General features: G+C 47.8%; 1 protein-coding gene across 3 annotated transcripts in view; it reads right to left on the bottom strand.

Moving 5' to 3' along the window:
- Positions 1-14,577, bottom strand: part of TRIM40 (tripartite motif containing 40) — an 18,301-nt gene extending 3,724 nt beyond the window's left edge. The window contains 5 exon segments of one of the 3 annotated variants that reach the window (NM_001160087.1): positions 59-81; positions 361-567; positions 1,486-1,578; positions 9,669-10,328; positions 10,851-10,932. In NM_001160087.1, the coding sequence (NP_001153559.1) occupies positions 59-81; positions 361-567; positions 1,486-1,578; positions 9,669-10,013 (668 nt within the window). In that variant the 5' untranslated portion in view covers positions 10,014-10,328; positions 10,851-10,932. 3 annotated transcript variants of the gene reach the window in all.

The raw sequence follows: 14,577 nt of genomic DNA, 5'->3' as shown, positions 1-14,577 counted from the left end.
GTTTGTGTGGGTGTGTATGTGTGAACACATGGGGGAAGAGAGATGGGACGCCACATACCTGTTCAATAAATCGCTGGCACTCTAGGAGAGAGAAAGAGAGTGAGTCACAATTTGTTCTCAGGTTCCTGTGCCTGCCAGGTTCCCTCCCCAACACACTAGCGGATGCCGATCCCAGCTGTCACCTTGAGAACTGGAGGGGACCGCATTCCTTCTGCATACCCTGCTCAGCAGAATTGGGCAGCCTCGAAGAGGTCACCACCCATGTCACGGAGAAGCCTCTCCTTGTTACACCTCCCGGAGGGAGGCTGCAGGTAGGCTGCCTGCAACCTGGGGAGAAGCCCAGGCCTTGGGGGTATGCACCTTCAGCATGTTGACATCCAGTTTCTTGGCCACTGTCTCCAGATCAGTTACCAGGTTGCTGAGATATGTTATTGCCCTGGAGATGCCAAGAAGTCTGGACACCTCTGCCGGCACGTCCTCCAGGTGGCCTGGCCCCTGCCGGGCGAGGGCATCCAGCTGTCTCTCCAGCCCAGCCTCCAGCCTGTGGGTCCCACAGTCTGTCTGAAACTACAGAAAGGGGACGCCCTAAGAGTCACTGTCAGATGGCTCCCTCCTGGCCTTTAGCATCTGAACATGCTGAGTGAGAATGCTGGCTCCTCTGCCCTTCTCCCCGAGTGTCGTTGCCTCTGCATGTCGCAGGTATTACTGGGGCAGCATTCCTCAAAAAATGCAGGGCCCCTCCCCTCCACACCTCTCATCCTTGGGAACATCCACAGATGCCACGTCACACACAGTTGGCACCCCCACCACCCCTGCTCCGGCTACATCCTCCCACTGCCTTTTCATCCCCTTCAGGTCACAGGGTAAAGGGCCACCTCACACTTAAGTGAGCAAGAGGGACAGAAAGATAGATGGTCCAAGGCCGAGAAGGAGCCCTATGGTTTGTGTGGTAATTTTTTTTTCTTTTTAGGGCCACACCCGTGGCATACGGAAGTTCCCAGGCAAGGGGTCAAATCAGAGGTACAGCTGCCAGCCTACACCACGGCCACAGCAACACGGGATCCGAGCCACGTCTTCAACCTACACCACAGCTCATGGCAACGCCAGATCCTTAACCCACTGAGCAAGGCCAGGGATCGAACCTGCACCTTCATGGACACTAGTCGGGTCTTAACCCGCTGAGCCACAAAGGGAATTTCTGGGTGGTCGTTTTCAATTGATGGACAGCTTGTCACCTTTAATACCCGCTGAGCCACAAAGGGAATTTCTGGGTGGTCGTTTTCAATTGATGGACAGCTTGTCACCTTTAATCCTCACCGTAAACCAGGTGGAGCAGGATCAGCTTTCAGTGAACATATAAACCACAGGAAGGTCAGAGGGCTTGCCACCCCTCCCACCCCCCACTGGCTGCAGCAGACTGCTGCAGACAGACAGACAGACATTTGGAGGGACCTCAAATTCTTCCTGGGACTCTGCAAAGCCCACCTGCGCGGTCTGCAGTCTCTCCTCCTGAGCCCTGAGCCGCTGGAGCTCACAGGCATCCTTCTTCAGCTTCCTGATTCTGCGGTTGAGTCGTTCCTAGAGAGACAGACACCCCTACCGTCAGATGTGGGGGGGGTGCTGAGGGGGGCGGTCCTGACCCCAGGATTCTGCCTAAAAAGAGGGAGCCTTCCAGGCATCATGCTTGGGGGAGGAGCACCAGAGTTTATTTAATGGACCATGATGGCAAAAAGCAACAGGTAAAGTTTTTTTAAAAGACTTCCCTACACAAAAATAAGGGAGTAACAGAACCTTTCCTGCTTGACTTCAGGGTGTTTTTCTCCTGACATCTAAAAGTGGCATGCTGATCGCTGGCAATTCTTACTTCTCATCAACAAGTGCAGCCAGTCTAGAGAGAACTGACTTACAGAGGAGATGCAAGGCCTCTGGTACCACTCCCCAGCAGCTCCCACACCGCCTGCCCACGGTGAGGCACCCCCCGCCCCGACCCCCGCCACCGGGATGGACAAGAGCCTTCTATTAGAGGCAAACTCAGAGGACCTCTCTATAAATCTTTTTTTTTTTTTTTTTCGGGCACACCCGCAGCATACGGAAGTTCCCAGGCCAGGGATCGAATCCAAGCTGCACCTGTGACCTACATCACCGCTGCAGCAACGCCAGATCCTTAACTTACTACACCAGGGCTAGGGATTGGACCAGCAATGCCACAGAGATAAGTCGGATTATTAACTCACTGCGCCACAGCAGGAACTCCCTAAGTCTCAAGGGGTCACTGTGTCCTGGAAGCTAAGGATATAACAAGTGATTTCGGTTTCTAAAAAAAAAGTGGTTGAGTAAAATGAGGCAGGTGCCCCCTGTGGACTATGATGCAGCTGTCAGAACCCATGGACTACGTGACCCACAAAACATGCCCTGACCTCAAAAACGGGAGAGGGAAAAGAAAGAAATAGGATGAGGCCCATAATGTGACTGTGTTAATTCAAGCTACAAGGACACTGTGCAGCACCATGGTTTTTTTGTTTTGTTTTGTTTTGGGGGGGGCCATACCCACAGCATATGGAGGTTCCCAGGCTAGTGGTCGAATCAGAGCTGCAGCTGCCGGCCTACACCACAGCCAAGACAACCCTGGATCCCCAACCCACTGAGCGAGACCAGGGATAGTCCTACTCAAGTTCGTTACCACTGAGCCACAACGGGAGCTCCATAGCACAGAGTGTTTCACCAAACTGTCTACAAATAAAAATACAAAAAGTATACTTTAAGGGGTTGCCCATGGGTGAGGGCAGAGGGGTGATTAAATGGAACAAACAAAGCAAAAAAAGGGATTTGTGGACTAAAGATAAGAGTGTGCTCTTAGAGTTCCTGTCATGGCTCAATGGTTAACAAACCCAACTATTATCCATGAGGACGCAGGTTCAATTCCTGGCCCCACTCAGTGGGTTAAGGATCTGGCATTGCCATGAGCTGTGGTGTAAGTCACAGACACAGCTTGGATCCTGCACTGCTGTGGCTTTGGTGTAGGCTGGCAGCTGTAGATCCAATTCAACCCTTAGCCTGGGGACTTCCATATGCTGTGGAAAAAAGACAAAAGACAATAGATTAAAAAAAAAAGAAGCGTGCTCTTAACTGAAGAGTGTGTGTTTCATTAAGTTAAAATTTCTCATCTCAGCTCAAAAAAATTGGGGTGGGATTTTGTTCTTGGTGGTAGCTGTTTATGGGGAATATTTCTTGTTTTTGTCACTTTGCCTCATTTCCTCGTATAAACCTCTAAAATGTATTGCTTTGGGGAAAAAAGAGTCCCCTGTCACTGGAGATGTACGGCTAGAGAGGCTGAGGTTGCAGGAATCGACTCTAGAACTTCTTTCTGGCCCTGAGATTGAGAGGATGCACCAAGGTCAAGGGGCAGTGGGCGCGAGACCAGCAAGGACACTCAGGCAGACAGAAAGCTCCAGTGAGCAGAGGAGACAATGATGTCACTTGACAATTATGAAAAAATGTGTCACGTTACTGGGTGTTACGTGCAGGCATTTCCCAGCAGGAAAGGAATAAAACAGTCATAGGAGGGGGAGGAAGTGAATGGGTGCTGTAAATTTCACTCGGGCCTGGGTGGTGAAGGTGGAGGCCCGGATGGGGTGGAGGGTTGTTTGTGGAAGCGGGAAAGTTCAGGTCGCACAAAGCTCGAACCAGCACACAACCTTCACCTTGCCTCCCCTTCAGTCTTCTCTGTTCTGACAATACATCTCTCTCTCACTCTTTTTGTTTTCTGGTTTTTAGAGCTACACTTGCATCATATGGAAGTTCCCAGGCTAGGGGTCAAATCGGCACTGCAGCTGGCAGCCTACACCACAGCCACACTGGATCCTTAACCCACTGAGGAAGGGAGGCCAGGGATTGAACCTGCATCCTCATGGATACTAGTTGGGTTCATAACCTGCTGAGCCACGACAAGAACTCACAATTACATCTCTTTGTTTGTTTGTTTGTTTGTGTTTTTCTAGCACGTGGAGGTTCCCAGGCTAGAGGTCCAATGGGAACCGTAGCCACCAGCCTGTGCCACAGCCACAGCAACACGGGATCCGAGCCACATCCTTCACCTACACCACAGCTCATAGCAACGCTGGAACCTTAACCCACTGAGTAAGGCCAGGGATCGAACCTGTGTCCTCATGGATGCTAGTCAGGTTCTTGAACCACTGAGCCATGACTGGAACTCCCACAATTACATCTCTTGAAGGAGCAGTCAGTTCTTTCTGTCTTCACGTCCTCATGGCCCCCTTGCTCCTCAGCCACCTGCTTTTGCTTCTCATCACTCTTTTGCAACTGCTCTTTCCGAGGTCACCAGTGATCTCCAGGAGGGAAATCCAGAGGTGCCTTCCTCTCAGGCCTCCTCCTCTCTGATGTGATTCTCCCCACCTCCCAGCCCCTGTTCTTCCTCGACTTTGCTAAGGTCATTTCCTTAAACCTTTTCTATCGCCAGACTGTGTCCTTAACTTCAGGCTTCAGATCTTATCAGAATGCCAAACCAGATCTTTGTCCTAAGGGCCAATCCCATTTTCAGCTGAGGGCTAATTATCTCGTCCTGCCCTACTGGCCGCTCAGACTCAGGATGGAGAAATCGAATTTATCATCCTCTTCCCCACCCTCTTCTGCAATCCACTACGCCTGACCTCTGCATCTCTGTCCTTGGACTGACCATTCTCTTCTGCCTGTCATCCAGCTTGACGTCTCAGTCGTATCTTATCTTCACCTGTATTACTTTTGTCTTCAAAAGGGCTTCTCATTACCAAAGACAAGCCCAAGCTCCTCAACCCAATAGCCAAGGCCCTCTAGGACCTAACCCCATCCGCTTGTCCAGCATCACCTGTCTGTCTCCCTCCCCGCTCTCCACACTAGCCGAACAGAATTGCTGGTGGTTCCTGAACACACCCCATGCAGCCACACCTCTTTGTGGTTTTTCTTTTATTTCCCTCTGCCAGAAAGGCTATCTATTTCTGCCTGGCAAAATCATATCTATCTTAAGACCCAGTTCAAAATGTCATAGTCCTATCTTTTGGAGTAGTTTACAACTTAACGAAGAGTTTAAAGTCAACTAAAGGAATTCCCGGCACCGCTTAGCAGTAATGAACCTGACTAACATCCATGAGGATGAGGGTGCAATCCCTTGGCTTTGTCCAATGGGTTAAAGGATCTGGAGTTGCCGTGAGCTGTGGTGTAGGTTGCAGACGAAGCTTGGATCTGGCGTTGCTGTGGCTGTGGTGCAGGCCGGCAGCTGTGGCTCCAATTGGACCCCTAGCCTGGGAACTTCCATATGCTGCATGTGCAGCCCTAAAAAAGACAAAGAAAGAAAGAGAGAGAGAAAGAGAGAACAGAGTAAGAAAAATGAAGATGAAACATAATTAATATAGCTTATCATCCAAAAGTTAAACTACTTTGATGCATTTATGTAAAATTTATGCCCTGATTCTAGGGGAAAATGTTGAAAATCTCCGTAAGGATAAAAGCCTCACCACCAGCATTCATAGCCAAGCAAAGTAAGACATCTTAGTCACTCTTACACATTTAGAATGCCAATCAAAATACAGTAAAATAATTGACACCAACATGGGTTGGGCAGTAAGGAACAGATGTACAAAATAAACCTTGTAGCTCTGCAAGTTTTTCAGTCTTTCTAGAATGAAGTCAGGCAATACCTAATTCCTTTTAAAAGGACATGGTTTACAATATTTATAATTTACAATATTTAACTTACAAAATTTGATTCACGAAAGAGAAATGGTGAGTAATCAGAAGAAATCTTTATTTCAAAGCTAAGCTAGCACCACCTACAGACACACAGGGTCTTCCATTGTAATCAGTCCTTTTGAAATACCTTCAACGCCCTTGCCTTACATTCCACTACATTTTAATCAACTCCTTATCCTTGGATAAACTCTACTGTCATCTTGCCCTTGGCTGTCTTCAGGCAGCCTCTTGAAACTCACTAAATCTCTAGTTACAAAACCAGATTGGTGCTCCATGCTGCCTGCCCATAGGTTTTTGCCCCCAAACTTTACCACAGTTTCTCCTCTCTCTTGAAACCTTTCACAGTCCCACACTGCTCATCTTCATTCCTCACATATTATTGAGGAAACAAACCCAAACACTCAAGCCACCTCCCAAAATGCAAAGCTCCCTGCCAATATTCCCTACTGTTAGGGCGGAAGCCCTGCGCCTCCTCCCAGCCCAGCATCCACTTCACCACTGCCATCTTACTGGATGGCTTGGCATCATTCAATGCACTCTCTCATCATTAAAAAAAAAGGTTTTTTTCCCTTTTAAGGCCAAATCCAAGGCATATGGAAGTTCCCAGACTAGGGGTCAAATCGGACCTACAGGTGTCAGCCTACATACGCCACAGTCACAGCAATGAGGGATCTGAGCCTCATCTGTAACCTAGCTCGGACAACAAGGGATCCTTAACATGCTGAGCAAGGCCAGGGATTGAACCTGCATCCTCATGGATACTAATCAGATTCTTAACCTGCTGAGTTACAGTGGGAACTCCTCTACCATCACTTTTTTTTTTTTTCTTTTTAGGGCCGCACTCACGGCATATGGAGGTTCCCAGGCTAGGGGTCAAATAGGAGCTGTAGCTGCCGGCCTACACCACAGCCACAGCAATGCCAGATCCGAGCAGCGTCTGTGACCTATACCACGGCTCATGGCAACACTGGATCCCAGGATCCTTAACTCACTGATCAAGGCCAGGGTTCAAACCCACATCCTCATGGAGATTACATTGGGTCCTTAACCCACTGAGTCACAATGGGAACCCCTGCCTTCTCTTTTTTCCTGTCTCAACACCTCATCTATGAGGCCCTCAGTGACTGCAGTAACATGGGTCACCCATTGCTCTCAGACTCTTATTGGTTTTCTTCCCAGTCCATAAAAGACTTTCATTTGTTTGATTTCCTTTTTTTTTTTTTTTGTCTTTTTGCCATTTTTCTTGGGCCACTCCAGCGGCATATGGAGGTTTCCAGGCTAGGGGTCGAATCGGAGCTGTAGCCGCTGGCCTAAGCCACAGCCACAGCAACTCGGGATCTGAGCCGTGTCTGCGACCTACACCAAGGCTCATGGCAACGCCGGGTCGTTAACCCCCTGAGCAAGGCCAGGGACCGAACCTGCAACCTCATGGTTCCTAGTCGGATTCGTTAACCATTGAGCCACGACAGGAACTCCATAGTTTGTTAGATTTCTTGTCTTTCTTGCTAAACTGCAAAGTCCCTGGCAGTAAGGATGGCATCTAACTTGTTCACCATTGTAATCCTAGGGTATATTGTGGTTCTTAACACACTCAGGAACTTGAGTCTTTCTTTCTTTCTTTTTTTTTTTTTTTTTTGTCTTTTTTCTTTTGTCTTTTTAGGGCCGCACTCACGGCATATGGAGGTTCCCAGGCTAGGAGTCTAATCAGAGCTGTTGTTGCTGGCCAGAGCCACATCAACGCCAGGTCTAACCCACATCTGCAACCTACACCACAGCTCATGGCAATGCCGGATCCTTAACCCACTGAGGGAGGCCAGGGATAGAACCTGCAACCTCATGGTTCCTAGTCGGATTCGTTTCCAATGCGCCACAACGGGAACTCTGAACTTAAGTCTTACTTAAATAAACAAATGTTATTATTTTTTATTTTAGGTGTCATGTCATAATTTAAAGGTAGTCCTGAGGACAAAAGCTATGAATTATCTCTGTACTTCCTACAGTCCCTAGCACTAATCCTACACCAAGCACAGACCTGAATAAACCATTGATTGAGTGAATGGACTTTTTCATCTATTTAGTGACCCATTAGCAGAGGGGTCCCCTCTCCTGGGTACCTGAACTTAAAGGAAATGATGTTGGAACGAGAGAACTTTGGTTTTCTGAATTATTTCTCTACTTTTCCATAGTCACCCCCAATCTGGACTCCCCACTTTCTCATCCTGTATCATAACATTTTCAAAAAAAAGTCACATATCTAAAAGAAGACTAGAGATTCATCCTTCATGATTGGCTAGAAAGACACCACAGTAAAAATATGTCAATATTCCATCCAACCAAATACTAACTAAATTGGGAATGGGGAAGTGGGAAGATTTGGTTTAAAAATACTAAAGCTAATTGGCAAACTAAACATATCTGAAATACTCTGAAAAATAAGAGTATTTTGAGGGTTCTAAGACCTACCTGACATTAAAGCACATTGCTAAGTTTGTGTTTAAAATGGATTGACACACAAGCAGAACAGACAAGAATAGAACAGAATAGAAAGTCCAGGAAATATGTAAGTCTACATGTATCCATGGTGAATTATGAAGTCGACATTCAAATCAGCGAGGGAGCCATGGATTATTCAGTAAATGCAGATAGGAAAAATTGATCCTAACTTGGAAGTTACCTTATTCTTTCACTTAAGTATATCTTGACATTCTAAGTCTTCCAAAATATATGTGGAAGGATACTCATTGTGACATTCCATGTGATCTCAAAACAAAGTTGACTGGAGGAGCTCCCATTGTGGCTCAGCGGAAATGAATCCGACTAGGAACCATGAGGTTGTGGGTTCGGTCCCTGGCCTCACTCAGTGGGTTAAGGATCTGGCATTGCCATAAGCTGTGGTGTAGGTTACAGACGTAGCTTGGATCTGGCGTGGCTGTGGCTGTGGCGCAGGCTGGCAGCTGTAGCTCCCATTTGACTTCTAGCCTGGAAACCTCCATATGCCGCAGGTGCAGCCCTAAAAAGCAAAAAAAAAAAAAAGGAAAAGAAAAAGAAAAAAATAAACTGGAAATAACTCAATACCTGCCAACTTATGGTACCTTCATAGCATCAAGCACCATGGGGTTGTTGAAAAGAATAAATAAGACCTATATGTACTGATGGGAAAATGGGGTAATGGCCAAGCTTTTTTTATGATAAGAATGAGCTACAAAAAAAACAGAGAGAGAATCCGTGTGTGTGCATGTGTGTGTGTTTAGAAAGTGCATTCACACACACGCACACACACACAGTTTTCTGGAAGAATGATCCACAAAAATCTAATAATGGTTACCTCTGAGGACTGAGAATGGGTGAAAGTGGGGAAAAAAAGATTGTTAGTTTTGACTTTATACCTTAATCATGTTGTCTGAATGTACCATTTTATGATTAAAAAAAAGTATAAAAATTGTCACCATGGAAAAGAAGAAAAGATAGAGAGAGAAGGAAAAGATAGAATCATGTACTAGTTGCCAGGTTTCAACATATTTGCAGGGTAATTGTTAGCATATGTAAAACCTGACCACATTTCTAGCCAGTTTCCTAGCGCCATCAACCAGGGGAGTCATGCAGTCTTAGTCCTAAAGGGGTGTTGTTATTTAGCCCAATTCCTTCATGCTACGGATGAGCCAAGTGAGAGGGGCTCACGATTCCTGGGAACCGGACATCACGGTGACAGCATCTCCTCTCAGACTCATCTCAATGCACTGAAACTTGAACATCAGTAGCAAGATACGCACAGAAAAGCAAAGACAAGAGTCCAAAATAAGACGAGGCAGAAGAGACCAAGTGTCAGTTACGGAGCCTCTGTGAGATGCCAGGCATGAGACCGGGGGCGGGTGGGGGTAACTCAGGGAGGTAGTGCCAGGGGGATAGCTGCAGTGACCCCGCCTTACCTTGTAGTGGCTGATGGCGTTTTCAATGGCCAGTTCACAGTGAGAACTGTGCTCAGGGGACCCCCGGCACTCCACACACAGGAGAAGTCTGCTCTCCTCACAGAACCAGCACACCTTCTTCTGGTGGCTGTGGCAGGTATAGCCGGCCCCCAGGACCCCCTCAGAACAGGGCTTCCGGCAGAGGGGGCAGCTGAGGACCCCGGAGGCCGAGGCCTTCCCCAGGTGCTGGGCCAGGCACACTCGGCAGAAGAGGTGTCCGCAGTCAGTGCTCACCGCCTCCTTGAGGCCCTCCTGGCAGATGGGGCAGAGGCCCTCTTCCCGGCTGTCCTCCCGCAAAGGGATCATGGCCTTTCCCCGACCCTGCCAGCCTCCAGCCCAGAGGGCCCCCTTTCCCGCCAGCACTCTGGAGAGCCTGCCACCCTCGACAGTCCAGATAAGATGGCCCAGCTGGAAGGAGGCAGCCCCGGAGCAGCTTAGAGGACATGACTCAGCCCTTGAACTTGAGGCAGCTGTCCGTTCTCCATCAATAGAGCGGTAGCCCGGACCACAGAAACCACCATTCTGCCACGAGTTTCAGAAATAAAGCATCAGCTTCGACCTGCACCCTCCGCTTTTCTTGGTCTTCACGAAACTTGAAGTTGGCCTTTGGTTTCCATACACCTGGAGGAAGCAGGTGATCCAAAACTTATTTCTATTTTCCTCTCCAGAGCTGGCGGGGAATATCTTCACACTCAAAGTTAAAAGGCCAGAGGGTCCTGCTGGTCAGAAGCCAGAGCCTCACAAACTTCAAAATTGAACGTCTTCTCTGATTTGCCCTCGGTTGAGAGAATCTGGCAGGTCCTCTCCCACCCCGATACCCAAAGGCTCGCAGTCACTGTCTAAGAATCTGGCTACCGCTGTCAATGACTACCCGGCCCTTTGCATCAGCATCTCCGGGGCCTGTTCATTGTCCCAAAGGTCATCCTTCCACGGTTACACAGATTCCGAAATGAAAGAGAAAGAGAACAGGGCATGGGGCAGTCCAGAGGCCTTTTCCCTTCCTTTCAAGCCATCTCCAAAGATGACCAAAAAAGGAAGTAACCCCCCAACCACTTCCCTTAAACACTGAGCATTCAACTCTCCTCTGTCACCCCCAAGCCTCTCGTCTAGTGCACTTCCAGAAAAGCTCTCTTGGTATCCTACCTCGGTTTCTCCTGCTACGACGTCAGGTCTTTTTCTCGGGCTCCGGATCTAAAGGGATGGTCAGCTGGGGAATGGTTCTTTTTCAACCATGCAGGTTATTTACGCTCACATGTGAGATATGAGGGGAAATGGGGCAGACATGACAGGGTCCATCCTCTCTGTGGCTGCATGACTGCTCTAAGGTAGCTGGCAGGTGAGATGGACTTTGGTTGGTGAAGGGTGTGGCTTGTTTGCACGTGGGGAGGAGGAAAGTCTTGGTGCCTCCGATGTAAATCTGACATGAAGTGAGAGTCCACGTACAGGACAGAGATATCCCAGAGCCCCAGCCCCGCCTTGGGACCCAGGTACCACAGAACCACGACATCTGCTCATGATACTGGAACACCAAGGACCCACCCACTGTCTTCCAGTTTCCCTCCAGTCAGGCTGGTCTCAGCGCTGGAGCTGGTGGAGCCCACAGGGGCAATCGCTCATGAAAGCTGCCAGTTGGGGCTTGATTGAAAGGTCCCACATTCTTGTTCAAATCTTACTCCATAGGATCCTTCCTTAACCCATCTGGCCGCTGGCTGCTGTGGGGTCGCTATGATAAAATCACTTTCCCCGAAGTCAAAGCTCCTTGGCTTTCTTCTCATAGGCGATGGCTCCCTCGAATCTCAGGGCATGGGTGTGGGGGGGGGGCACCTCCCTCACACCATACACCACCTCCTGAGCACGACAGCCCCAGAGCCAGATACCAACCCCTGTGTGTGGAGCTCTGGGGTCCAGTCCCCTTCTTCCTGGCTGTCCTCCACAGAGCCAGTGCCATTGATTCATTGCGGACGAGTCATTGGGCCCTGTGGACAAGGCTCACGGGCTTTTCCCTGCTCCACTCTCCTGCCATCATTCTTGGATTTCAAAGATGCTGTAGGTGACCATCAGCGCCGAGGCCCTTCAGCTCCTTGGCTGGCTCACATCCGGTGGCCTTTACCTTGGCCACCTGCCCCAGCGACCATTCTCTGGTCCTTGTCGGAACAGACTTCGTCACCTGAAATCACAGATCCAGGCATTGGTCTCATCTCTCAGATCTCTCCCTGAGCTTTTTTTGTTTTTATTTCTTTATTTTGGCCAAGGCAGAGTTCCTATCGTGGCTCCGTGGTTAACGAATCCAACTAGGAACCATGAGGTTGTGGGTTCGATCCCTGGCCTCGCTCAGTGGGTTAAGGATCTGGTGTTGCCGTGAGCTGTGGTGTAGGTCGCAGACGTGGCTCAGATCTCACATTGCTGTAGCTGTGGTGTAGGCCGATGGCTACAGCTCCGATCTGACCCCTAGCCTGGGAACCTCCATATGCCAAGGGAGCGGCCCTAGAAAAGACAAAAAGAAAAAAAAATATATATATATATATTAAAAAAAATATTTTGGCAGATTGAACCCAAGCCACATCAGTGACAAAGCTGGTTCCTCAACAGCTAGTCACCAGGGAACTCCTCTTCCTATGCTTCTTACTATCTTATCTGTTCATTAATCTCTAATCCTCAACCTTTCTACATTCCACATTTGTTATCGCTCATGAGAAACTAAGAGAAACAAAGATGTAGAAAGATTAAGTCACCTGACCAAGGCCACAGAGGGGTGAGCAGAGAATGGGGATTCAGAGCTGGATGTCTGTCATCCCAGCCCACACACTGCCTCACCACAAAAATGTTGTCTTGGAGTTCCTGTTGTGACTCTGCAGGTTAAGAAACTGACTAGCATCCTTGAGGATGCGGATTCAATCCCTGGCCTTGCTCAGTGGGTTAAGGATCCATCATTGCCGCAAGCGGTGGTGTAGGTGGAAGATGAGGCTCAGATCCAGTGTTGCCATGGCTGTGGTGTAGGCTGGCAGCTGCAGCTCTGATTCGACCCCTAGCTTGAGAACTTCCATATGCCATGGGTATGGCCCTAAAAAGAAAACAAAACAAACACAAAACAAAATTAAAAAATGTTGTCTCTTCAATGCCTTTCCTTGCCCTTAAAAAGAATTCAGTAACGTCTTAATAAATGGATGGGTGAATGGATTGATAACTGGATTTTGGATAAACAGATGAAGAAATAGCACTTTTTACCATCTAGACTATTGACCATATGATCATTTCTACTTTAGTTATTCACATATTTTTCTTGATTTTCCCACTGACTTATTGAGCAACTTGAAGGCAAGGATCCACTGTCTTAAAGTTAACACTAACTGAAGAATGATTCAAACGCAGAAACCATAAAAGGATAGACAGATAAATTCAACCACATTTCAAGAGATCCAGGAATCTCCCCTGTGGTGCAATGGGATCAGTGGCATCTCTGCAGCACCAGGACACAGGTTCGATCTCCAGCCACGGCACAGTGGGTTAAATGATCTGGCATTTTGAAGTAGGTCACAACTACTAGGATCTGAACTCCATATGCCACGGGGCAACCAAAAAGTAAAAAAAAAAAAAAAAAAAAAAAAATCTGCATGGGGGTGGGGTGGGAAACTGTAAAAGCAATGTCAAGAGACCTATGACCAAATGAAACTGTGAAAAGAAAACATATTTACAACTACCATCAAATCAAAGGGCTAATTTCTCTAATGCATAGAAAGATCTTATAAATTAAGAATATATGTATTAACTACCAAGCAGGAAACTGAACAGGGGAAATTAACAAATGCTTTATACGAAAAAATATTTCCAAAACATATGAAAACATGCTGAGCTCTGTCACAGGAAAAAAATGCATGTTAAAATGGCACTGCAATTAAATGTCTGGGCAGCTGGAGAACTGGGGTGGGAGGGGCCTTTTCCCTCTGTTCACATTGTACCTTTTAAATTTGGAACCAAGTAATGGTATCATCTACTTGAATAATCACTTAAATTTAAAGATGAGGAAGTGAGTTCCCACTGTGGTGCAACGGGATTGGTGGCATCTCTGGAGCGCTGAGATGCAGGTTCGATCCCCAGCCCTGCACAGTGGGTTAAAGATCCTGTGTTCTTAAATGTAAGTCGCAACAGTGGCTTGGATCCTGGCCTGGCTGGCGAACTCCATATGTCATGGGGCAGCCAATAAATACATAAATAAATAATAAATATATAAAAGGAAGAATTAATGGCTAGAATAGAAAGAATTCTGGTCTACCCCAAAGATCTGGATTTATGGTCTTAATTCTGAGATTTGGAGCTTCATGTTCTGAGAAGCCACAACCTCAGCCTCCAGGAAATTGGATCACAGGTCATGGCTGGAAAAGGATGTGCTTTATAAATTAGAAACCAATGCACAATGTTAGCGCTTATATTATTCCCCTGCCTCATGGCCTATTCAGCTTAGTTCCTTGCATATGGCAGGTGCTCAATAATTTTTGGAATAATTGATCTTACCTAATTTTGCCTTCTTTAAAATATTGGAGCCAGGGGCCCGGTGATTTGCACCTTTTCCATCCCCTTCATTGCTCCTGGCTCTGCTCTGACACTTTCCAGCCAACAAGCTCTCTTACCTCTTCCTGCAGCTTCTCCAAACCCTTCACATCAATTTAAGCCCAGCTCACGTCCCAGTTTCCTGCATGAAACCTTCCCAACCAATCTTCATCCCTCTGGGGCCTCCATTTACAGTTGGGCAGGTTGTTCACTGTGCAAGAGCAGCCAGAAAAGGGGATGCGTTGAGACTGAGGCCCAGCCCACAGTCTACTTACCGAACACTGGACCTTAGTGGCACCGAGCAACATTGGCCATGAGGAAAGGG

This window comes from Sus scrofa, chromosome 7 (assembly GCF_054392235.1).
Source record: "Sus scrofa isolate SSC_HxYL_T2T_F1_AM1 chromosome 7, Sscrofa_HxYL_maternal_Yorkshire_Landrace_v2.0, whole genome shotgun sequence".
Lineage (NCBI taxonomy): Eukaryota > Metazoa > Chordata > Mammalia > Artiodactyla > Suidae > Sus > Sus scrofa.
This window is presented reverse-complemented; position numbering and strand designations above follow the sequence as displayed.